The sequence below is a fragment of the Tauraco erythrolophus genome, chromosome 6 (genome assembly GCF_009769465.1).
Source record: "Tauraco erythrolophus isolate bTauEry1 chromosome 6, bTauEry1.pri, whole genome shotgun sequence".
In the NCBI taxonomy this organism is placed as follows: domain Eukaryota; kingdom Metazoa; phylum Chordata; class Aves; order Musophagiformes; family Musophagidae; genus Tauraco; species Tauraco erythrolophus.
In genome coordinates, this window is record NC_141470.1 from 71,005,557 (window position 1) to 71,029,900 (window position 24,344).

The following is a 24,344-nucleotide window of genomic DNA, read 5'->3' on the forward strand; positions in this document are numbered from 1 at the left end:
TCTCTGTGTCTGATCTTTCAAAATAATTTTCTACATATTTTAGCCAAACTTTTCTCATGGATACTTCTCCTCTTCTTTCCATCTGTTTGCTACTTTTCTATCAACTCCTTGTCTGTATTCAGCCTGTACCCCCCTTTCCTCTTTGAAATCCTTTTTTTTTCCTTTTTTTCTGTAGGTAACCCCATTTCTTGCATACATTTTTCGTTTATTAATTGCAAACAAGGGGTCATCTTTTCTGTCTTCCTCTACTACAGGCAGGATTGGCCGAAGTCACTCCTGATGTGTACTTCTTCAGTGTTTTCTTCATTTTTTTTTCCACTGGCAGGAAATTTCACAGCTTCCCATCCCTTCGAGTTCAGTGCTGCGATGTTAGTCCAGTAGGAAAAGCTTTTCATCTGTGCAGGGAATGTAGGTTAAGGCAATTTAAGCCCATTGCTAATTGTCCTACCACAAAACTGGAGAATGGATTATCCCTTGTCCCCTGTCCCGTGATATCTTTTATGTACATGAAGGCTGTTATCTTTTCGACTGTCAGTCTTTTTCCAGCCCAAATCACTGTATTTCCTTCAATTTTTCCCCATTAGAACTGACGTTCTCGTTGCTCCACACTGGGCAGCCCAGTGGATGTGCTGTCGACAGGCAATTCCGGCTGCTGCCTGCAAATTTTTGCTGTTAGGGGGATGCTTCTTGATCATGATTCTCGCATATGACAACGTTCAGCTGTTTGGAAATGCTGCTTCTGACGTATCAAAGATTCTTTGTTTTGAAGATGGCAGTTTAAGAAGAGGACATGGCTATTTGGCATCCGATACTCTGAACTCATGGACAGCTAATAGTGTTGGAGTAAACACTTCTTTGGTGTGGGGTGGGAGGCTTTTGCCTTCAAACTTGCTTAGATTTGGCTTTCTTGAAAAGCTTTGGTTTTAAAATGCTCCAGTGAGTTATCTCTGAACACGCAACAATTTCCCTTAGAAGGTTTGTCAGAGAAATGGGAGGAATGAATCCACCTGATCCAAACTGGAAAATCTTTTGTTCGTAGTAATCATTTATAGGCAGGGTGCATGAATTCAAGCAAAGCTGTAGCCAAAGGGTAACCCATGAAGCAAGCACAGTGTGAAATCCGTGCCAAATTTATGGAAATGGTGGTGCCTTTTCATTTTTTCATTATTTAAAAAAAATACTACTTGTGTTTTGAAAAAGACTCGTGACATTTGAAACTCTTCTACTAATGTTTTCCTGCCCCGATGAAGTGTTTTTCCGTACAATTCAGCTTCAAGAAGCCCTTGAGGACTTACTGAAATGGCTCAGGGATGTGTTCATACACGCGTGCTCCCTTCTACCTTTGGATTTCGTAGTTACCTTCTTAAGCAGGAGTCTGGTAGTCACTGAGACCTAAAGGTTGTGATATTTGGAAGTTGTTATACCAAATTGGCACTTCTTTTTCTATATCCGTGAACATCTGCTGGGTACCAGTGTACGTATGGAGAGCCAGGGTGTCCGAAGGGATGGTAAGTGCCATGGGGCTGTACGTCACTACCAGTTGCTGCGGGTCCTGCGGGCACCGGTGACATCGTTGCTCAGGGAAGTGTCTTCAAAGCACAGCAAATAAAAATATCTGGTTTTACAGAGGTTATTAAAAGTATTAGACTGTTACTTGTTAAATAAACACGTGAAGAATGCGAAGAGAATTTACAGCAGTGCTTGAGACCTCTTGGACTTGTCAAAATCATATAAATTAAAGGGAGCAGTACAAAGCAGTTCATGTTTTCTGCGTTGCACATCCCTGACGTTGATAGTAGGAGATAACTTTCGCTAGTGAAACTTTAAACAAAAGTGAACATACGAAGCAATTTTCTCCTTGAGAGGACGTGGTAGCTACCATACCGTCTGGAGCAGCATTTTATCGAAAACCTTATCCTAAATTCTAGTCTTTCCTGTCTTGCAATCTGTTCAGAAGTTTTGTTCATGCCAAAGGAAGGAAGGTAGTAATGTATATGTATATATATGCATGATCACAAAGCAGGCACGCGTCTAGGGTGGCCCAATAGGCTGATTTTTGCCATGTTGCTCTTCAGAGGGAGGCTGTCGGGCTGTGCTGATGTTACTTGATACGTCGTCTCTGCTGTTCAGGCTGCTCCTCCAAAGGCAGCTGATCCGTGCCTCCGGAGGAACACCAGCGTGGGGCCGGCTGTCGACCTGTCCTGAGCTTCAGGGAGGCAAAGCTCTAGATTTGCCTTCTAAAAATCTAGGAATTTCAGCTCTAGATTCCGGGGAGAACATCCTCTGTTTGGAAATTCTCTCAATGGGATTTAATAAAAGTATACCAGTGGTTTTTCCTAGCTCTCAGATATTTTAGTTTGTTTAATTGCATCTATAAAATTATTATTTTAAAATAAATTTATGACAGTTTTTACCCTTTTAATTTAAAGAGGCAGAATCTCACTAGGCTGTTGCTCTGACCGTAATACAGTTTTCAGTAGAACTATTATTTATTTTTTTTTTTGGCAAAGGGTGATTGGGATGTGCAAATGTGCTTATGTAGCTGTGCTCATCCAAAAACGCGCTCATCACAAGGCAGTCCGTGTTGAGGACTCTGTGCTTCTCTTCTGAGTCAGCGGTGGCTGAGTGGGCGTGCAGGCCATATGCTCCCTGAGAATCGTTTTGAAACGAAATACTTCTAATAACGAGCCTATGGTATGTGATCTCTGCTGGTTTCAGGCAGGGAACTCTGGAATTAGTTCACAGCCCTTTTTTCCCTTGTGTCGCTGGGACCCTTGTGCCATGAGCACCATGTCCCCGTAAAGCCCACTCAGCTCCAGCTGGGGCTGTCTGACGGCTGTAGAGGGGCTGCTCTGGAGTTTTCTCATGTGCTCCCATCCTACCGTGAGATCCCTTTCCCAAGCACAAGTCCAGGCTGGGTGGAGAGTGGATTGAGAGCAGCCCTGAGGAAAAGGACTTGGGGGTGCTGGTGGATGAGAAGCTCAACATGAGCCGGCAATGTGCGCTGGCAGCCCAGAAGGCCAACCGTGTCCTGGGCTGCATCCAAAGCAGTGTGGGCAGCAAGTCAAGGGAGGGGATTCTGCCCCTCTGCTCTGCTCTCGTGAGACACCCCCAGTTCAGCTCTGGAGTCCCCAGCACAAGAAGGACATGGAGCTGTTGAAGCGAGTCCAGAGGAGGCCACAAAGATGATCCGAGGGCTGGAGCACCTCTGCTCTGGAGACAGGCTGAGAGAGTTGGGGCTGTTCAGCCTGGAGAAGAGAAGGCTCTAGGGAGACCTTCCAGCAGCCTCCTAGTACCTAAAGGGGGCCTACAGGAAAGCTGGAGAGGGACTTTGGACAAGGGCATGTAGTGATAGGACAAGGGGTGATGGCTTTAAACTGCAAGAGGGGAGATTTAGATTAGATCTAAGGAAGAACTTTTTCACTCTGAGGGTGGGGAGGCACTGGAACAGGTTGCCCAGAGAAGCTGTGGCTGCCCCATCCCTGGAAGTGTTCAAGGCCAGGTTGGATGAGGCTTTGGGCAACCTGGTGTGTTGGAGGATGTCCCTGCCCATGGCAGGGGGCTTGGAACTGGATGATCTTTGAGGTTCTTTCCAACCCAAACAAACTGTTCTGTGATTCTATGATTCTGTTTCAAAGCACTCTCGGTGCGTGCTGAGCTGTCTTATCCAATGGATCTTGTTCAGGCCACCAGGCCAGCCCTTCTCTCTTGGTCTTCAAGAAATAGTGGTGGCTCATGCAAAGGCTGTAATAAAGAATGGAAACGGAAAGGATGGTGCCTGTAGGTAACTTTTAACGAGCAGGCTGGTGTGCTGGAAAGGGCTTAGTGATCGTCATGGTCCTTGGCTTGGTTTTTTTTTTGAGTTCTGTGCACAGTTTCAGATCTCGCTGAACGTTCAGTTGTGTGGGATGTAACTGTGGCTGCTTCCTGTTTTTCAGGAGACGACTTTTCATTGATACAGCAAGAAATATATATGGTTAAAGAATGCAAACATTGCAACATAGTCGCCTATTTTGGGAGCTATCTCAGGTAAACTTCCCCTTTTTTTGTACCTGCATTTCTGCTGGTTCTTTCCTAAAACTGTGCTCAGTCTGGTTTAGTACTTATCTTCTCTTAGTGTTCTTCTCTAGGTTGAATTCCCTTTGGTTTCTAGTTGCCTTTAAAAAAAAAAAAAAATGACTAATACTTTGTTTTCTCTGCTGGCCAAAAGGCTGGAATATTTTTATCACCAGGAACTGAAAGCAACTTTTCCCCTGGAGACTCTTGCGACATAGCCAATCCTACTCATTTGTGGGGCAGATTTTAAACGTTTATCACTTCCAGAATAAAAGTAGCTCGTTATTTGTCTAGGGCAGAATTGCTTTTATATATTTTATTGAATGGCAGTATTGTCAGTGAGCATAGCCAGTGTTTTAAGAGCAAAACACTAAATCTGAGCTGCTGATAATAACATTTTTCATAATTCTGGTGTAACAGCTGCGACGTACTGAGAGGCAGAAACAAGGTGATGCCAGCTGGCTGCATCTTCAAGTGCACCCATTAAATGTTGTACAGAAAGCTGGGGAATATTTTCCATTTCTGTGAAACTCTGCCATTTAGCAATTGGCTCTGTGGGAATATATATCTCACCACTTCGCCTGTTTGGTCTTTTTCGACGAGGCTTCATCTTTAGATTTCTTGGAGGGCTGCATTTTTTAAGTAATTTATACAGCCCAAATGGACTTCAGCTGGGACAAAATGGCTAAATTTCTAAATCCCCAGTACTTTTTTTGGAGGCCATGAAGAGTTGTTTAGGTAATTTCAATTTAACACACTAAACTCATCCTTTCAATCTTATCTACTGTAATCCTGCTGATAGCAGATAAACCTCAGTTGTTTCTTCTTCATGTCCTTTATTGCAATCAGAAGGTCAGAGTTGAAGCAACACCTTTTAGATCTGATAATGTTTAAAGACTTCTCAGTGACTTTTGCATAAAATTTTCATTTTGATAGGGGAGAATTTATTTTGGGGTTATTAATAACACGTAAAACATATATCAGCTACTCATGTATCAGAATGTGTATTTTTAACAAAGAGTGATCAAGACCAATAGAAAATACTTTAAATAATCATTATTAACTCTGTTCTGTATACGAATCAATCAGCTTCTGATGCCTGTGTTTTAACTTTCTTTTGCTAGCCGTGAGAAGCTGTGGATATGCATGGAATACTGCGGTGGGGGATCCCTCCAAGATATTTACCATGGTATTTTGAAACTTATTTTAACGTTTGTACCTGTTGGAAGCTTTCTGGGAATAAGAAAAATGAATAATAAATTAACGAGGAATGGTTGGTACTGGCCAGGCACTGCACATATTTTCTCTTAGGGCATGAACAGTGTTTTTTAAGCTACAGTCAACAAAATTGTTGAGAACACTTCTCTAATATAGTGACCATCATTTTGGGCTAATGTCCTGTCATGCCAATTGTATATGGAGATGTGGTGTTAGGAAGCAGTTTTTACTGGGAAATCTCTACATTTGATCTTTAAGGGGTAGAAATGACTTGTTATTCTTGCTCCTGTGCAGTGCTGTACCGCTCTTTAATTATTATTCTCCCCTCTGAGGTTTCATCTAGAGCTGTTGATTGTGTAGAAGGATTTATTGGAGTTGTTGGAAAAGTAGTCTGGGGACTTGCTCTGCCTTTAAATGATAACATGGAGTTTTTGAATACCAGAGCTCTTTCTGCTTTATTTTTCAGCCAGGTAGTACACATACACATAGCTTTAAAACAATTCAAAGTCTCATAGACCCCTAGTGTAGAACACTGCCATTTCTAATATTAAAAATCAGCAGAAGTCACTTTTATTGGTTTTTTGCCTTCCTCAGAATACAGATATTACATTACTACGAAGTCACTTGTAAAATAATAATTAGATTTCTGTCAAAACAAGTTTTCTTCTCACTGTGGATAGTCTTCTGTTATTGTGCTATGTTTTTGTGTTTGTTTTTTTTTTTACAGAAAGCCTTTCTGTAAAACAAGCAAATAAAACCCTCTTTTCCAGCTCAATGTAAAATATGGTTCATATAAAATCAGTCTTTAACTTTTGCATGGACATACCACTTTTGGGCTGCTCCATAATGTTATTTGTGTTGTATACTGTAGACTTACACACCTCTTAATCTTTGTTTTCAGTAACAGGACCTCTGTCAGAGTTGCAAATTGCATATGTATGCAGAGAAACTTTACAGGTACTGTACTTCTGCAGGTTTATGGTGAAGTGTTTGCTCCACGTATGGAAAGTAGATCCAGAAGATGATTTCACAAAGTGCTGCAATACCATCACTTACATTTCTAAGCACTGGGAATCTAGCTGAATCTAATTAACCAGGGTTAATCTGTTAGTTTCCATATTGGAAATAAGATTAGCAAGAAATTTCAGTAATACTCTACAAATACTTGCTTAAAATCCTTGTCAGGGCAGTGCTGCTTCTGTGCTGTAATTTGCAAAGGAGTTTACACGAGAGCAGATGTCTCTGTGGATCCCACTGCAGGACCGAAATATTGCAAACTATCCTGCTCCTCTTTCTTTGGTGAGCCTCCTGGTTTCAGGGAAACTGTGGAAGACAGATCTGCGCAGGTTGTGACCCCAGTGTGGTCTGGGCTATTTTCCTCCATCGTTCTGACACAGTGATTCAGTGCAGCAGGACAAATTTTTGAATCTTGTTGCACAAAACAGCTAATATCTAGTAAGCAAGAGTAAGTAGCTGAGTAATGGAGGGGGAAAAAAAAAAGGCAGCGTATTTTAAACTGCCTGCTTGATCTATGGCAGTAAACTCCTAATAATTCCTAGAGGAAAAATACTGCAACCAGATGACTAAAATTATCTTTCGTTTTGGGATTGCTAATAACTGTAGAAATGCAAGATAAGCTTGTTTCTTAAAGGAACTTTTCTTTCTCTGCTCTTTGTATCCATGAATAATTATGTGAGAGAATCACGGGACACACACCTTTCCCTGAAGCGGTGGCTGACCTGGTCCCTGCCGGAGGCAGAGGTGTAGATCCATGAACTCATCCGCCTGGGGGTTCTGTTCCTGATCTCTCCTTGCTGCAGGGACTCGTAGTGCTGGAAGGGCAGCTTAAAGGCTGAACAACTGCTTGTGGAAACCTTCAGGACTTCAAAAATATAGTTAATTTTAGTGAAGGGAGATGTTCCACCAGGGCTGGTTTAAGCAAGTCTTCACGTGTATTGACTGGAGCTGGGAGAGATGAGGAGCAGAATCCAGCGCACCTCTTGTCTGCAAATCTCAAATTTCTCCACTTTCAAATAGAATACATCGAGTAGTTTCAATTTATTAAATGGGACTGGCTTTGTAGTATGTTGACAAATGACAAAACAAAGTGTTGTGTCTCTCTTATTTCCAGGGTCTTGCTTATTTGCATATGAAGGGCAAAATGCATAGAGATATCAAGGTAACTTGGAACTTTGAGAAACTTATGTTAAACTTTCTGGTGCAGAACAATGTTCCTGATAAAGCATTCTAACTTTCCATTTATTATGTTTTAGGGTGCAAATATTCTACTAACAGACCATGGAGATGTCAAATTAGGTAAGCTGCCTGAATTTAATGAGAAGACCGAAAGCAAATGGGAATGTTTTAATTTGATCTAACAAAAGCTACAGTGCCAGCTGGGATACTTTAATTTAGCCAGTTGTCTGTTGTTACTCCATTGAGACAAAAAAGTAACCAGAATGTAAGGACTCTGCTTCCCAATACGAATATTCAGCTTTTGTAAGGCTTGTGTTGAGCAGCACATGTACAAGCAAAGACCAAGCTTGCTACCAATGATAAAGCATGACACAGCAGATCTCCTGTATTTATTAGCTGTTGTTCTCTGTGGCATGGACCTTTTGGTGTTGCACTGTAGGATGTTGTTATGCTTATTTCAGCCTGGAGAAGAGAAGGCTCCGGGGTGATCTTATAGCAGCCTTCCAGTACCTAAAGGGGGCCTACAGGAAAGCTGGAGAGAGACTTTTTACAAGGGCGTGTAGTGACAGGACAAGAGGTGATGGCTTTAAACTGAAAGAGCGGAGATTTAGAATAGATAGAAGGAAGAAATTTTTTACATTGAGGGTGGTGAGGCACTGGACCAGGTTGCCCAGAGAAGTTGTGGCTGCCCCATCCCTGGAAGTGTTCAAGTCCAGGTTAGATTTCATAGATTTCAAGGTTGGAAAAGACCTTAGAGATCATCCAGTCCAACCATCCCTAATCTCCCATTAAACCATATCCCTAAGTAGATCATCCACCCTTTTCTTAAACACATCCAGGGATGGGGACTCAACCACCTCCCTGGGCAGCCTATTCCATTGGCTGACAACTCTTTCAGAGAAAAAATACTTTCTAATGTCCAACCTGAATCTCCCCTGACTAAGCTTATACCCATTTCCTCTTGTCCTATCACCCATCACTAACGTAAAGAGCCCTTCCCCTACCTCCCCACCATCCCTTCTCAAGTATTTGTAGGCCGTAAGATGAGGCTCAAAGATGAGGCTTTGAGCAACCTGGTGTAGTGGAGGGTGTCCCGGCCCATGGCAGGGGGGCTGGAACTAGATGATCTTTGAGATCTCTTCCAACCCAAACCATTCTATGATTCTATGCTTATTTAGGACAATAGTTGACAACAGAAAGTGCATATCCATGGGCTGGTGTACGTATGAGATGAGAAGTTTTGCATTCTATCACAAAATTACAGATAATTTCTTTTTTTCAACCAAGAAGCCTTGAAGCCTCCTAGGTTTCCCTGGAATTTGCTGGGTTGGGCTTACCTGGATATCAACATGTTTGTTCCTAGCCAGAATGGCAGTTGTCCGTTGGAGCCTCCAAGGACCCACTGTGTGGGACAGCATCTCCTGAGTCTGGCAGCCTGTGGAATCGCAGGGCCTGATCCTGGCTGTGCCTCTAGCCCAGTGTATGACATTGGGCATTTCCACACAGGTGGAGAAGAGGAAACTCTCTTCCTTTGCAAGCGCTCTGAGGTCTACAGATGAAAACTCAGAAGAGATCTGTATTACTGGCCTCTTCCAGTGCTGCTTTGCGTTTAGGACAGCACAGATAGGCTGAATCTCTTGTTATCTTGAGTGTGCTGCCTTCAAAACCCCAATCTGCTTGTCTGCTGCCTCACTTCACAGAAGTCTACGTGTAGTTGGGGCTCTGCAGGAAGTAGGGAGCAGATATCCTGGGAGAAGGAGTGGGATGTTCATCATCTTACTGTGTCCAGTGTTGGAATCAGAGTGATTGTGCATTTGCTGCATCGCTGCTTTTCAGAAAAGCTGTGTGGTTCAACACTCTTACTCCCCTGTGGTGAGCCAGAAGTTCTGTGCTAGGAAAGTACAGCTTTTTAAAGAAGAAGAAAAATAATAATAAAAAAGAAGAGTAAAATCTTGACATTCATAGGAGCTTCCACTAAATGCATTAAACTTGGCTTATGCACTGATACCTTCCTTTTGCCTGCTAAGCTAGTTAGGTTTGCCCACAATTATCCTCCAGCTGTCATACTACAAATGCAATAAAAATAAAAAGGACTTAAATGATTTTTGGCTCTGCAAGACTACCTGATTATCTGCAGCTCTGAGAGCAAGGGATTATCATCCTCTAGACAGAGTCTCCAGAAATGAGAACAGATGGCCCCCCACAGTTCCTCCATAAGTAACACAGAAATAGTACCTTTTCCTAAGCAGGATGCTATTTTTCCTCTCAAATATTAAATTGAATATCCACTAAATTTTTTGAGATTGCTTGGTTGTTGTATTGTGAGAAGGAAAAATAGGAAAGGAACAGGATCATGAGTGAGTTGCATGTAGAAACTCATCTTTTCAATTTGAACTCATGTCAGTGAAGACATTAGCTGATCTCATTATTAACCTCTAACTGTTGAAGCTGAATTAATTTTTAATTTGGATGAGAAACGTGATTATTCTTTCCTAATATGATACTTCCTAGAATAGAATTTGAGTCTTAAAATGAGATGTCTAAGTCTATGATAATTTCCTTTTCCAGCTGACTTCGGTGTAGCAGCAAAAATAACAGCCACCATTGCGAAGAGGAAATCATTTATTGGTACCCCTTACTGGTAATAAACTACTTTGATTGCTATGATTGTATGCAAAGCTAAGTCTGTAGTTAGGCCAAGAATTCTAAAATACACACACTGAAGTAGACACACATATTTTGAATGTATAGCAATTGCATAAATTCCCTTTCTTCCAAGTAAAATACCCAAAGGGTAAACGTCTGGGTAGCATCGATTGTCACTGATCTGTTTCTGTAACACATTCTACCTGATATTAGAGGCAGGATTGCTGTTTCTCCCAAATTTATTAATGTTCTCCCCTTTTTCTGGATACCTGATGGTCATTTAGTTTCTCAGTATCTTCTTAGACATGTAGTGAAAAAACTAAACGTCTTTTCGATTTCTGTGCAGAAAGAGTTGTGAAGAAAAACAGATTTTAAGCTACCTTTTAATCATCTCTACTGATTAATGTCTGTACAAGACAGCATTTAATATGCAAATACATCATTGTAAATCTCGAGCTGGATTATATACGCAAATGTAACGGCTGTCGGTTTCTGGGTTGCTGTGATGCAGTTGAGATGCCTCGGGCAGTGTTCTTGGTACAGACGGAATGTGTACATACAGCTTAATCCAGACAATGGCTTTTAATTGTTCGCTGCCCTCTTTATCCTGTTGGAGAAGGAGGACTGAGGGCAGGAAGATTATCTGCTCCTTAAAGCGTTTCACCAGGAATCATGAGACTGGTTCTATTCCTAGCGATGCTCTCCAGCCCTCCGTGACCTCGGGCAAAACACGTCACCTCCTTGTGCTTCTCTGCACCCCTAGTGCTGGGTGAGCGGAGGGGGACGGGTGAGCGCAGGGGGACGTCAGGCTTTCCCCTGATTTATGGTCTTTGGGGGAGTTTCTGCTCTGGGATTGCATGGTATGCTTTGTTCCTCCCGCGTGCGGGCACTGTCCAGAAGCAGCTGGTGCTCTCATGGAATGCTGTCTTTGCTTTTAAAGGATGGCTCCAGAAGTTGCAGCGGTGGAAAAGAACGGTGGATATAACCAGCTCTGCGATATCTGGGCGGTCGGCATAACAGCGATTGAACTTGCAGAGCTTCAGCCACCCATGTTTGATCTTCACCCGATGAGGTCTGCTGGCCAGGAGCTTGCTTTTCCTCAGGTTCCCCTTCAGTCCCAGTAGATAGAGTTTGACTGTCTCCATAGCTCCCACCCAGACACTCACACTAGGATTCCTTCATCAAACATCTACTTTCTGCATGAGCTGCGTCTGTGGTTTTTGAGACGTCAGCCTGAAGCTACCGACTTAAATTTAGAATTATCATTCACATTTTTAATTTAAGAAACCCCAACTTTGTAGTGTCAACAACGTGATTAAGAGCAGGTGTGGTAAATCACTAGAGAAGCTGTAGCTTTATGTTTAACAGGATTATGCACAGCAATAAAAAGATTGTATTTAAAGATAAGAAAATCAACAGCTTTACTGATTCTGTCCTCTAACACAATATAGATAAAAACCAGTTTCACCAGTATGATTCTTACTGTAAAATATTAAAGTGTTGAGATACCAGAATGAAATTAATTATTTTTTAATCATGTAATAACATTATTCTTCCTTTACCTTTAGGGCTTTGTTTTTAATGTCAAAAAGTAATTTTCAACCACCAAAGCTAAAGGAAAAAGCAAAATGGTAGGTTAAACTCTTTCCTTTGTTCAATATTTTGTAGATAATGTGAAAAAACTGTTTGTCATTATTGAAGAAGGGAGGCAATGAAAAATAGCGTGTGCTAGTTTTAAACTCAGGAACTTGAGAGGTGATTTTGCTTACAGGAAGTTTCACGGAGAAACAACTAGTTGTTTTTTATAGGTGTCTAAAAGCAAACGAGAGAAGGTTAAGGTCCAGCAGCAGACAATTTCTGACAGGGCAGAAAACCAGCAGTATGGGACAGGACAGACAGTCCTACCTGTAAATTGATCCCAGCCAGTGATCTGGAGGGAAACGAAATCTCCCTTCTTGGATCCTCTTTGTATGTTCTAAGAAGAAAAATTATTTTTATCCTTTCCCTTTAATTCCTATTGTAGGGTATTTGCCACTGTCAGTGGGACAGGTAATTATTTAATCTTTTTGTGAGGAATCTTTTAATGAGGAATCCTTTCACTGCCACGTAATACTCAGCAATAATTTCTTTAACCTGGGATACCTTCCCAGTGCCTGCAGGATTTGGTACCACACTTACTAACATTTTATTTATGAGACTCAAACCAATTCTGGTGTGCAGGACTTTTTGCTCATGATGCTCCTGTACCACCTTTTTACCTCGAGGTGTTTAGGTGGGCAGATGTGTGCTAGAGGAAGGGAGAAAACATTTCTAAGTGTGTGTTTCCTTTGTGGAAACTGCTCAGTGTAACCCCAGCCAACGCACTTCACTTCTCCAGTGCTGCCTTCTCGGGTGCTGAGACCAGAGGAGGAAATGTGTTTTGTAACGTGATTGGAAAGCAGACAGACTTGGGCTGATGCTGTCCCCGGAGAGGCACACTAACACAAATGCAATCGCCAGAAAAATGGTTGGAAAATTGTAGGTCCAGTCGTAACATCAAGTCATAGTTCGGATCTAAAAAGCGGTTATGTGGCACGATCGCCTAAGTTGTGCTGAAAGTAGCAACAAGGTGCTTTAAAGAGTAAGTTGGGACTTTGTCTAGAACTTTGTATTTTATTTTCCTACGTGTAGCCAAGAACACCTAGTTCACCTGGTAAGTTCACCTAGATTTTGCTGAGTACATAATTCCCAATTTTTATTTCTCATACCTAATTCCGTGAGAATTGAAAATGGAAAAAGTTGAAATAGCACCATACGTGTTTAATTTATTTTCTATACCAGAACTGTTCCATGCAAGTTCCCTGAATCAAATGTTTTTCCCCCTGTTTTATTAACTTGGTGATGTAATTATTCACACCTGAGATGAGGTACCTGGATAACAATCTATTTTAGCACACCCTTTTCTAATTTGTTTGAGAACTGTGTTAAAAATATCTTCTTGAAAAACTAAACATAAAACCGCATTTTTCTTTAAGGTCATCAACATTCCATAATTTCGTCAAAATAGCACTTACAAAAAATCCAAAGAAGAGGCCGACAGCTGACAGACTCCTTTCTGTAAGTGACTTGGAACATTTAACGACACCAATAAGACATCTCTTGCTTCAAAGTGAGCAACAGATCAGTAGGAAACCAAACTGGAACAATTTTCTTTCTCTGATCCTAAACATGGGTGGTGAAATCTGAATAAGAGAGACATGGGTCAACTGTAGATTTTAGCAGGATTTTTTTTTTTTTTTGGTATCAAGATTTTTATGTGCTTTTTGGTAAGAAAAATTACAGAAAATTGCCTCTGTCTTCAGCCTGCCCTTTCTACAAGTGGATGTCTCAGCCTCTTAGGTCTAGCTGCGTAGACAGGGACCCTTCCTGTCACCCAAATAGGAAACGGACGTATTTAGCAGTTGTTCATGTCTCTATTTCTATCACCCTAAACTCGACTGAACCACTCATGTTAAAAATGAAATTAAGGTGTAATTGTTTGTTTCACTCAGAGTTTAATTTCCAATTTACAAGTGACCAAAATTGTGGTGTTTCCATACTTCTGAAGGAGTTATAGTCCAGCCATTAAGGAGTCGTAAAGAATTACTCAGGCCCCTGGAAAACAGGGATAGGTGCCAGAAAGCCGGCAAAATTCAGTGACGTTCCATATAAGATGTTTATTAACGACAGTTACGTATCGGTTGCATATTACAACTTTCTCTTTTTGGTGGTTCCAGCATAGCTTTGTAGGGCAGCCTGGTCTTTCAAGATCTTTAGCAGTTGAGCTGTTGGACAAAGTTAATAATCCTGAGAACCATACACACTACGGTGAAGTTGACGATGATGATTTTGAGGTGAGAACATCTTTTATTTTCTGGTTTTAGGTAAAACTGCTGTTTTAAATACTCCGCTTTGCTTTGGAACGTAAGAATTACGTCTTGACAGGGGCACTGCCCCAACATTTTTAGAGCTCTGTTTTTAGAGTTACAGTGTGGGAGAAGCCAGGAAATATTGCTGTAGTGCTCGTCACGCTTGTGCTGTGGGTGTATGGGAGATCCCGTGCAAGGCTGGGACAAAGACGGTGCGTGTCACAGTGCGTGATTGCAGCAGCCATTCTTTCTCCTTGCTGGTTTGATTGTTGATTGAGATCCAATGGAAAGCCACATGACTTTTTTCAGCTCTTCCGTTTGTCACCCTTGCAGCCTCACTCCGTTATCCGCCATACAATTCGTTCCACGAACAGGAACGTTAGGGCAGAAAGAACGGCGTCGGAGATAAACTGTAAGTTCCTGATGCGCCTTGCCCTTTTTGTGGTGTTGGTTTGCCTCTACCCATGGAGGATGTTGGTGTCGTTCTTTTGTTGTGTGCCCTGGAAAGTCTCTCCTGCTGTTGGCACATTTGAGAAACAGAACAAACAGCACGTACACATAAATCTTCGGTAATATTTTTCCAAAACCAAAATTAAAACTCGCATATTTCTCTGCTGTTTCATTCCATCTCATTGCTCCATCGTGATGTTTATGTGGAAACCTTGCACGACCAGCCTGGCCCTTCAGCTCTGCCATTTCTGTTGGACTGTGCAGCCTTACTGACAACAGCCAAACCACTAATAACACTTTAAAAAATGAGAGTGAGCTGATAATTAGGAGCGGATCTTTTCACGTGGGTGTCATGATGCGATGAGAAAATAGAGAAAAAATGCAGCATTTTGTGTTTGTTTGTACACTGTTTCAAGTTCATAAGTTAAACCTTTTCTTGACCCTGATGGAGCCCTTGTGATTGCAGTAGCTGTCCTGACCAGGGTGCGTGCTAACACAGTGCATTTTCTTTTAATGCAACCTTTTCTTTTAAAATAATATTAATACACAACTCAGTCGGATCTAAGTTTAAATTTTGAGGGAAGAAATGGTCTTTCTCCAGGTTTGGACAAATGCATTTTGTGGTGTAAATGCTCTCTACTCCTCTGCATCACATACATCACACTTTAGGAGGTTTGCCTTCACACTTTGAGAAGGCTCTTGCTTCTCTTTCACGTGTGTTAAAATTAGCATGTGGTTACATCGTTATGTTTTACTGCGCTTACATGTAAAATGACTTGGTTTTTACTTCTGGTCTGTTTCTTTCTTGTGGGTTTCACGTTTGCAAATCTAAGCATTTAGACAATAATGCTGATATTTAAGTGATAATCATATTTTATAGGCAAGTAAAGTGTTGTGTACATAATATTTAGATCTGTTACAACATGCATTTCACTGTAGTAGGCACTGGAGGGACACTGGCATAATGTTGTGTGTATTAAAGTTGAAAATGTGATGTTTTGTAGTTGACAAGCTGCAGTTTGAGCCCCCTCTGCGGAAAGAAACAGAAGCTCGGGATGAAATGGTAAGGACGAGTTTATTTTTTCCTTCCTTTATTAAAACCATAGCGCCGTCATTGTTTTGTGGTTCGACTCTAAGTAATGTGTCTCTGAAGTATAAAGTCATGAGAAGACCACTCTTGGTCCCCAGACAATTGCCACATTTTTTAAGAAAATGAATTGCCCTCTATGCTCTGTGCGGAGAGTCATGCTCAGATGAAAAAAAACCAACATGTGCCAATGAGTTTGATAATGCGAAGAGGCCGTTCTGCCTTGGAGTCCCTGATCTTCCCATCGTTGGGATTTATTCGCTGCTTGTTTCTTGGAAGGCCGCCAGCTCGCATGTAGCCAGTCTTGCCCCTGTGAGATGCTGCTGTTTGTTCCAGCAGTTTACTACGGATCAGCTCATTAACGTTCTTTGGGATTAGTGTGTGCCTGCGTGCACAAGGGCTCCATTTTTTAATAAGTGTTGTGAATAGCTGCCGTTAATTTTGAGTTGGAGACATCAGTGCTCAGCACTCCAGAAGAATCCCATTCCTGTTTTTTTGTGGCTATACTCCAGTTCACCAGGTAGGTATGAGATCATCTTTTTTGAATGTGACTGATGAGATCTGTACGTGTTGTTGCTGGTGAGGTCCTCTCAGTGCCATGTCTAGCGACAGGAATGCTCCCAGCCTCTGCCGATGGCATCTCATGAGAGTTTGGAGGTGGCTGCAGAATGTCCTCTTGCTAGAAGAGTGTCTTGGAAGTGCCCTGAGTGGAAAATCCTTACTGAGTGTTCACCATGAAAGCAAAAATTTATCTTGTTTATTGCCACTTGATACTGGCATTACACCATTTCCAGGTGCTGCTTGTAAGTCTGAATCTAAGGAGAAAATATCTTTTCAACAACAGCTTTATAATTAGATTGTAAAACACGATTTCACTTTGGAATTTTATTTTACTGCTTATGGGTCATTCCACAGGGCTTGGGATTCTCCCAGGCCTCTTCATGTGCTGTGGATAAGGTACTCCATTTTGACAGGAATGGGGAAAAAAAATGAAAATTTCTGCATCTTCAGGTTGTGGCAGCTGGCACTGACTTTGCTTCACATTGGAATCCTTTTGTTGATGGGGGAAGCAGCAAGTAAGTACGGAGTTTAAAAACATCTTTTAATTCTGTGACTTAATACGAAAATACGCTCTGAAAGAAAAATTGAGTTATGATGGAAAATCAAACCACACAGACTAATCCACTTCAAAATTCATAAAATTAAAGGCAATCTTACCCGGTATGTAGTCCTCCTTCTGAAATTGGTTGGTCATACTCTTGGGGAATGTGTTTTAATCTCTTTTAACCCTGATTTAAATTTGTTATAGCTCCCCAGTTGTGGATGGGAAGCGAAGTGTAAATGTATGGCCAGCACACTGAAATAAAACAGACAAATTTTCTGCAGCAAAGCTGGTAACCTCGCAAGGGCTGAGTTCAGGATCTTGTGCCGGCCTCGCACTTCTCGTCTGAGCCACGGCTGTGGTGGTGACATCCTGTGGCAAAGCACGTTGACAGCCCTGAAGTCATAGAATCCCAGAATGGTTTGGGTTGGAAGGGACCTCAGAGATCATGCAGTTCCAACCCCCCTGATATGGGCAGGGACACCCTCCACTACACCAGGTTGCTCAAAGCCTCATCCAGCCTGGCCTTGGACACTTCCAGGGAGTCCTCATGAGAAAGGGAAGGAGAAACCAGTTCTGAAGGTTTGGTTTTACCAAGTTCAGTACGACGGCACGACTGGTGCTGCTGTGGGTGTCTGATCAGTGTCATCTAGAACACAGTCACGTAGTGTTCTGGGATGACATTTTAGGGAAAGATATGCTGTAACTGATTTCCTCTGTCCAAGTTAGGACTGAATTGAATAGGTCTGTGGCTTCCTTTTGCTGCAAACTACTGGATTCTGCCTTGAAAGGCAATCCTTGAATTTGCAGTGAAGAATATGGAAATTTAGTAATACTGACTGATGCACATATGTAGGGAAAGCTGGTATTTCGGTTGAAATAATTGCTCAGCTAAAAGAGCCCGTTTCCCATCTTTATTTGGAACTGAGTAGCAGACGGTGAATTTCTTTGGCTTTTTTGCAGATAAAGTCTTGCATAAGCTGTCAGCTGACATTGCAGCCCCCGGAAGGCTGGCTGTGTCGCGGAGGTTGCCGGTGTTCGGGGTCTTTTTCCGTTCGACCTGTTTTTCTGTTCTCGCTCTCATTGTAGCACAAGTTTGGGGTGCGTCTCCCTGCCCAGTAACAACAGCCACTGCTTTCCTTCCTCTCCCAGTTTCTTTCTGTGACCCTGATGAGCTGCAGATTGAAAGCCTTTCTCGCAAGCGCTGGCTTTTCTGCAGACAGCTGGAATCTGCGGGGTCGAGGAGCGGGGAGGGAGGGAAGCTCCTCCTGGCAAAGTGACTTATTGATCTGATTCTGTTTCTGTAGCGTTATTAAGGTCGTCTAAACCAGGTTGTATTAAAAGTGGAATGAATGTAGCTGTAGCAAAGCTTGCCAGGGCTGTAAATCGGTAAATAGGTACAGATTTCATATTGAAAGGAGGACAGGCATAAAATTTCTGGAGGATGAATCCGTGCCGCTTACTTGGAAACCACTTCCAGTTTGAAAAGATAAACAGGAAGCGCATAACTCCTCTGTCCCAGCGATTCTGAGTAATACCAGGGATGGCCAGGGAGGATGTGCTGGGGGGGTCCTTGCTTTTCATGCCCTTTGGCTTTTGTCAGAGCAAACGGTGATTGATGTCTTCATCTCGGGAACTACTTGACTGGAAAGAGGAATGCCGGAATGTGTGCCTGATGATTGAACTTATTTCTTGGTTTTGTTCATTCTTATTTCGTAGCGTTTTAAAATTACTTTTTAATACATTTCCTGTATTGTAAAATTACTATTGAATACATTTTCTGTATTATGATGATTGGACTTTTTTCTCTTTTAAATTTTTTTAATAGTTCCTGTTGGCAACTGCCTGGCACTTTTCCTTCAAAAGTAACTTGCAGGGAAATTTTGTAGTAATCAAACTTTGACTGGGCTAGTTTTTGTATAACACACTTTTTGTTCTGCTGTTCGTTGTCCCTGCGGTCGTTCCTCAGTGGGTGCCGTGGTGTGTTGTGGATCGTGGAAGGTTGTGTGAGTCAGTGGGTGCGGGGGTGTCTGCTCTGCAGGCAGAGACCGGGACCGCGCCGGGCTGCTGCTGTATATATTATTTTTTTTAAGACAAAGGTTGAAAATTGCCATTTTGCAAAATTTTATCGGGTTTTGTTTGTTTCAGGATGATGTTTTCAGTGCTGCTTTGATCCTCTAGTCACATTCTTTTTTGACTCTGGGGTAGCTTTGAAACAAAAATTCCCACTGTAATGGGAAACAGCCTGGTGTCTTTAGCATATGACACTAAAGGAGGTAACTTCCCTTTGTAAAGGCTTTTCTCCATTTTTCTCCCAGTAGCTTCCTCTGTTCCCATCCTTTTTCTTTCTTTCTTTTTTTTTTTTTTTTTTTTTAACTGTACTGTTATTAGGCATTTCAACAATGTTTAAAATACCAGGTAGGGAAATGAAAGATGAGTTGATGGTATCAGGTATGGAAAAGAGCTTCAATGATTAGTGGAGGGTGAGAGGAAGGGAAGGAGGATACCATACTAAATGAAAAAGGGCTTAATGCAGTGAGTAAAAGAGAAGCACTTCATGTTGGAAAAGGGCTGGGAGATGCTTATTACGAAACTAGATGACATCACTGATCGATTTAGTTGCACGTGCTGACCTTAGAGCAGAGCTCTTAATTCTATAAACATTTTACCTAGGGGACTGCTTACAAAATTTGGCGATGGGAGTGAAGATGTTGAAGAGTGAGTGGACCTCCTTCGTGCACAGTTGTGTTTACCCCGTGCAGCTCTCGCTAAAGCAGGCGGCCTTCTGGCAGAACCTCTTTCCTTAAAATGCTGCAGGCAGCTTTGCCACTCATAAATAAGTGAGGACTGGCTGCGCTCAAAGGTCTAACCCACGCTTGACCGTTTATCCGATCGTCGGGAGAATGTTCGCAAAGCAATGCTTTCTTAGAATCATAGAATCCTAGAATTATAGAATGGTTTGGGTTGGAAGGGACCTCAAAGATCATGCAGTTCCAACCTCCCTGCCATGGGCAGGGACACCCTCCACTACACCAGGTTGCTCAAAGCCTCATCCAACCTGGCCTTGAACACTTCCAGGGATGGGGCAGCCACAGCTTCTCTGGGCAACCTGTTCCAGTGCCTCACCACCCTCAGAGTGAAAAATTTCTTCCTTAGATCTAACCTAAATCTGCCCTCTTTCAGTTCAAATCCATTGCCCTTTGTCTGTCACTACACACCCTTGTCCAAAGCCCCTCTCCAGCTTTCCTGTAGGCCCCCTTTAAGTACTGGAAGGCTGCTGTAAGATCTCCCTGGAGCCTTCTCTTCTCCAGGCTGAAGAGCCCCAACTCTCTCAGCTCTCTCTTCCCTCGCTCGCCTTCCTGAGATTATCTTACCGTGCATATGGAAGTGCCTCATAAAGCAGATTTCATGTTGATTAATCAATCAATCATGCAAACTGTGCGGAACGGTGGTGAACCTCTTCGCTGGTTGGCCCGAAGTTCGGCTGCAGTTGGGGTGGCTGAGTAGGTGACCGATAGACTTGTTTTCACATGAACTTTGAAAAATGACGGGAGGACATTGCTCTGTGACATCATCTACTGGCCGATCCAGAAACGCAGCATTTTCACTGTCAGGAAGGATTTTCTAGAAAAAACAAGCGCGAAAGTAAAATTCAAGCAGTGGAAGGGGGCACGTTCAGGGAACTAGTCCCTGAATATATATTTATTTGCTTATTTCAAATACCCTTCACCCCAGAATGCTCTGTAACTGTGGCATTTATGAAAGAACATGAATTTATCAAAACCCAACACTTCTAACAAGATTAACGTGCTTTTTTCCCCACTCTTGGACTTCTAGTTTAACCCTGTTTGTGCAAAGCTGCGATATGTCTTTTCTCTGCCTCTAGCTCATCTTATTTACAGTCTGTGTTCTCAAGTAATTCTGTTTATGTTGGTGGTTTAACTAAGACGACTACTGCACCTTCTCATTGCAGATCAACACTAAAACGAGCAGGGCCACCTCCGCTACCTCCTAAGGTAAGAGTTTGTGGGTTTTTAAGAGTTTTAGGCAGCAAACCCCACTTGTGCAGCTTCTGAAGCGCATCTGTCTGATGCTCTCAGTAGGTTATAAATTCTGTTAAATACCATTTGCTAGCAAACTTCATGCAGCTTCGTGTTTTATGCTGACTTGCAGTCTGTATGTTCTCAGCCCCTGGGCAATCCTGACCTACGCTGCCCTAGACAAAGTGACTTGTAGGTATTTTCTCTCTAGAGAGGACATGCTGCGTGGGATGTCCTCTTGTTCAGCATTCTGCCTGCTGTTGTGATTTTTCCATCAGCAAAGGGATACCTCTTAGATTATTCTGCTGTCAAATGTCTTTTTTCAAAGGCAGATATTTTTCTTTTATGTAGAAGCAGCCTGACTTGATTGAACTTGTCTGAAGTTTATGCTTCCAGGTGCCGTTTCCCAGGCAATCTTCACCTCTCTTGTTTGTTGCAGCCGAGAATAAACAGTTATCCTGAGGAAAACCTCCCAGATGACGAGAAGTGTCAGACAATAAAACATTTCCCAGACTCTCAGAACAGAGCCCCACCAGCTCACAGGAGACAAAGTATCCCTGTTTGTGGGCCACAGGCTGATTCTTCCCCCGCTGGGATGACCAGCAGCATCAGTAGCCCTGGGTTGCTCACGGCCAGATACAGCGACTTAGGTAACTGCTTTACATTTCCTAAAGGTGATTTGCATCCTGGAAGAGAAAATATTCAGTAGATGATTTCTTTAATCCAAGCAGATCACAAGGTGCAGCTTTCCTGTTTACACGTCTACTGGTTCTTATTAGAGCCATGATCCATGGTAGAAGTGTTCTTCCCAAAACAAGGACGCTCAGCCAGTCAACGGCATTACTGAGTTGCCTGCAGGAGCAGCAGAAAAACAACAAATGTGTAGGGAGGATCATCTGTGAGGATCTTGCTAGAGCTTTATTCTCAGTTGTGTTTGGCCCAGGGACTGTTTGGATAATGGAAAACCTTTATTACTGTGTAGCATAGCACACAGAAGAGTGTCCAGCTGTCCTTGGAAGGGGTCAGCTACCTGAGATGTGTATTTAGAAGTTTCAGAGCGCACTTCTCCACTCCTGCTAGACACAGGGAAGAAGAGAGGATAGAGCAACAAAATATTTTGTATTTCACTGCATCAAGTAAGCTACAAAATGTGTCTGGGCTTCTTTTCAGGAAACGGGGATGGCATGCTGAAACTCATTGAAGAAAACGCAGAAGGGTCTGGACAAATTCCTCAACTGCCACGTAAAAAAGAGAAAAGAGATTTTCCTGTTAAGTATTGTGACTCTCAGTCTGATTTCACTGTCATGTGAGCTAGCTAGTTTTATATCAGTGCGTGGGAGGTATTTTATGATCTTTCTTTCTTCCCACAGAAGCCAGCCATCAATGGTTTACCACCAACACCGAAGGTGCTGGTAAGAAATCTCCTTTGCAGTAGGAGTTATTGAAAGCCTGTTGTCACGGTGTCTTTCTAGTGTCAGAAGGTTTATGATACAATAAGCCACCAGCTCATCTGGGGTGATTTTCTGCATCTTCTAGCCAGTTACTTTTCATGTGCCGAATCCACAGTATTTCTTTCCTTTTCTTAAAAACTTCTTTTCACCATTCAGTCTGGATGTGAAGGGCTGAAGACTTCACTGGCTCTGTGGGCTGTGATCTCCAGTCTCTGCTTAGTAAAGAGAAAAAGGGAGAGGGGTGGTAGTGATGTGAGAGGGTGTTATTGCTTCAACATTTCTGCATGTTTTCCCTTCATGTGTCATTTATATAAGTGCTTGATATTGTTCTTACCCAGTAGGTACTTAAAATTGTTCGTATCGTTCTGATCCCTCTTTGTGTTTCTTGATGTATACGAAGTCTATGAAAAGGTTTGGAAGGATGAATTGTAGCTTTTGGGGAAGATAAAAATGTTTTGCATCAAGGCATGTTAGAGTAAGCTCGTGTGTGGAAAGAGAGAGGGGCGGTGTGGACGGGTGCGTGCTAAATGGCCAAGTGCCAGAGGATGAACACTTTATACTGCAAACTTGTTTCAGGTTTCAATTTCGGTGTTTTTCAGATGGGAGCGTGTTTTTCCAAAGTCTTTGATGGTTGTCCTTTGAACATTAATTGTGCAACGTCATGGATACATCCAGATACTAAAGGTAGAGTTATTTTAGGTTTGTATTTTCAAACCTGCCTGTTGCCAAAGTGTTAATAAGCTTGTGAAATAATCTATTTCTCTTGGATTTTTAGATCAGTACATTATCTTTGGCACAGAAGAAGGTATCTACACTTTGAATTTGAATGAACTTCATGAAGCAACGATGGAACAGGTGATTTTCAGTGTATTGAACACACAGAATAGATTTGGGCATATTAGGAAGCAAGAAAGTTTGGTATTAGAGGAGATAGATGGGATACCAGGCATAAACCTGGCATAAACCGATTCACATCAAAGCCAGCAAGGGAAGTCCAAAAATTAATAGTTCCTCTACCTACCTGATTTTTTTTTATTGCTGCTTATGTAACACTGCTTTCAAAGGAGTTCTCTGCTGAAACATCTTTATTGTCCTTGGAGGCAACTGGTTGTCTGCCCTTTCTCTCTCCATTTGATCTCCACTAGATGGCATATTGCTTCTCCACTGGATGCTACCAAAGCCCTCAACCATTTAATTTAGCTGGCATTGTTATCACCAGTAAATAACGCATCTGCTTCCGTTTCCTTGGGCTCTCTAACCCTTTCCAAAGCTGCTTCATGCAATCATGGTATTGTTACATTTGCCTTTTTAGAGTCAGGAGTAGCAGAGTATTCTTGGAAGGAAGGTCTTGGTGGATGCAGATAATGAGATTTATACCTGTAGGTTTCTAAAGCAGTTCACAAAGGCACCTCAGGCCTTTGAAGAGCGTTGAATTCAGTTGGAACACGGCTCAGGTCAGAAAGCAGAGGTGGCAGGGTGGGTTTATCTATGAGTAATGGCAAGAGAAAGATTATTTCACAAAAAAGGGCACTGCACAGAGATCTGTGCTTAAGAGGAGAGAGTCCTCTGTTCTGGGAGCATCGTGCTAGGGGCCGAAACTCAAGAGAGGAAAAAAAAAGGGGAAGCGGTTCAGCAAGGTCATGTCGGGGGGTAGTTTGGCACAGACAAAAGTGAGACGAGGTTATAAAGGGCTTGATGGTGAGAACTGGGAATTTGAATTCCATACAATTAGAAGATCCTTTCAAGTTAAGAGGCCTGAGGGTGCACCTGAGTGCAATAGGACAGAGTTGCATACGAAGTTGCTTATCTTTTTGTAGCCTCAGTAGGCATGGGGAACAACTGCTTACTTTTAGAATACATTTCTAAAAATCATGGTGGCAGCTGTTAGAGACCTCCTGGACTTCTTACTTCAATTTTCTCTTTACTCTGTTAGTCAAAGCTTTCTCTTTCCTTGTACGTTTTCCTAAATGATTTCATGTAACAATCTTCTCTGGACTCTTCCACGTGCCTTTTTTATCCTATTGAAAGGTTGGATATGCCAGTGGTAGACAGAGAGAACTTACTAGTGTCTGCTTATGACATTTAGTACATCTCAAAATGAAAGTGTCCTTTATGTGAGAGCATCCTCAGTTTGGAAAGGTCGAGCGTGACCCACTGCACTCCCCAGAGGTTTTACAGCTGTGCTTCTGCCATGCCACTTCTTTCCTTATT

General features: G+C 42.3%; 1 protein-coding gene across 2 annotated transcripts in view; it reads left to right on the forward strand.

The window, feature by feature from the left end:
* The window catches only part of MAP4K5 (mitogen-activated protein kinase kinase kinase kinase 5), a 78,037-nt gene that overhangs the window by 37,833 nt on the left and 15,860 nt on the right, over positions 1-24,344 (forward strand). The window contains exons 3-22 of one of the 2 annotated variants that reach the window (XM_086614171.1): positions 3,939-4,029; positions 5,181-5,245; positions 6,176-6,231; positions 7,406-7,453; positions 7,548-7,590; positions 10,039-10,111; positions 11,057-11,188; positions 11,685-11,747; positions 13,131-13,212; positions 13,872-13,988; positions 14,337-14,415; positions 15,458-15,516; positions 16,552-16,616; positions 19,316-19,360; positions 20,616-20,658; positions 21,122-21,332; positions 21,853-21,950; positions 22,053-22,094; positions 22,733-22,817; positions 22,909-22,988. In XM_086614171.1, coding sequence (XP_086470297.1) covers positions 3,939-4,029; positions 5,181-5,245; positions 6,176-6,231; positions 7,406-7,453; positions 7,548-7,590; positions 10,039-10,111; positions 11,057-11,188; positions 11,685-11,747; positions 13,131-13,212; positions 13,872-13,988; positions 14,337-14,415; positions 15,458-15,516; positions 16,552-16,616; positions 19,316-19,360; positions 20,616-20,658; positions 21,122-21,332; positions 21,853-21,950; positions 22,053-22,094; positions 22,733-22,817; positions 22,909-22,988 — 1,577 coding nt within the window. The remainder of the gene's footprint in view (positions 1-3,938; positions 4,030-5,180; positions 5,246-6,175; positions 6,232-7,405; positions 7,454-7,547; positions 7,591-10,038; positions 10,112-11,056; positions 11,189-11,684; positions 11,748-13,130; positions 13,213-13,871; positions 13,989-14,336; positions 14,416-15,457; positions 15,517-16,551; positions 16,617-19,315; positions 19,361-20,615; positions 20,659-21,121; positions 21,333-21,852; positions 21,951-22,052; positions 22,095-22,732; positions 22,818-22,908; positions 22,989-24,344) is intronic. The other variant, XM_086614172.1, reaches the window with a different exon arrangement.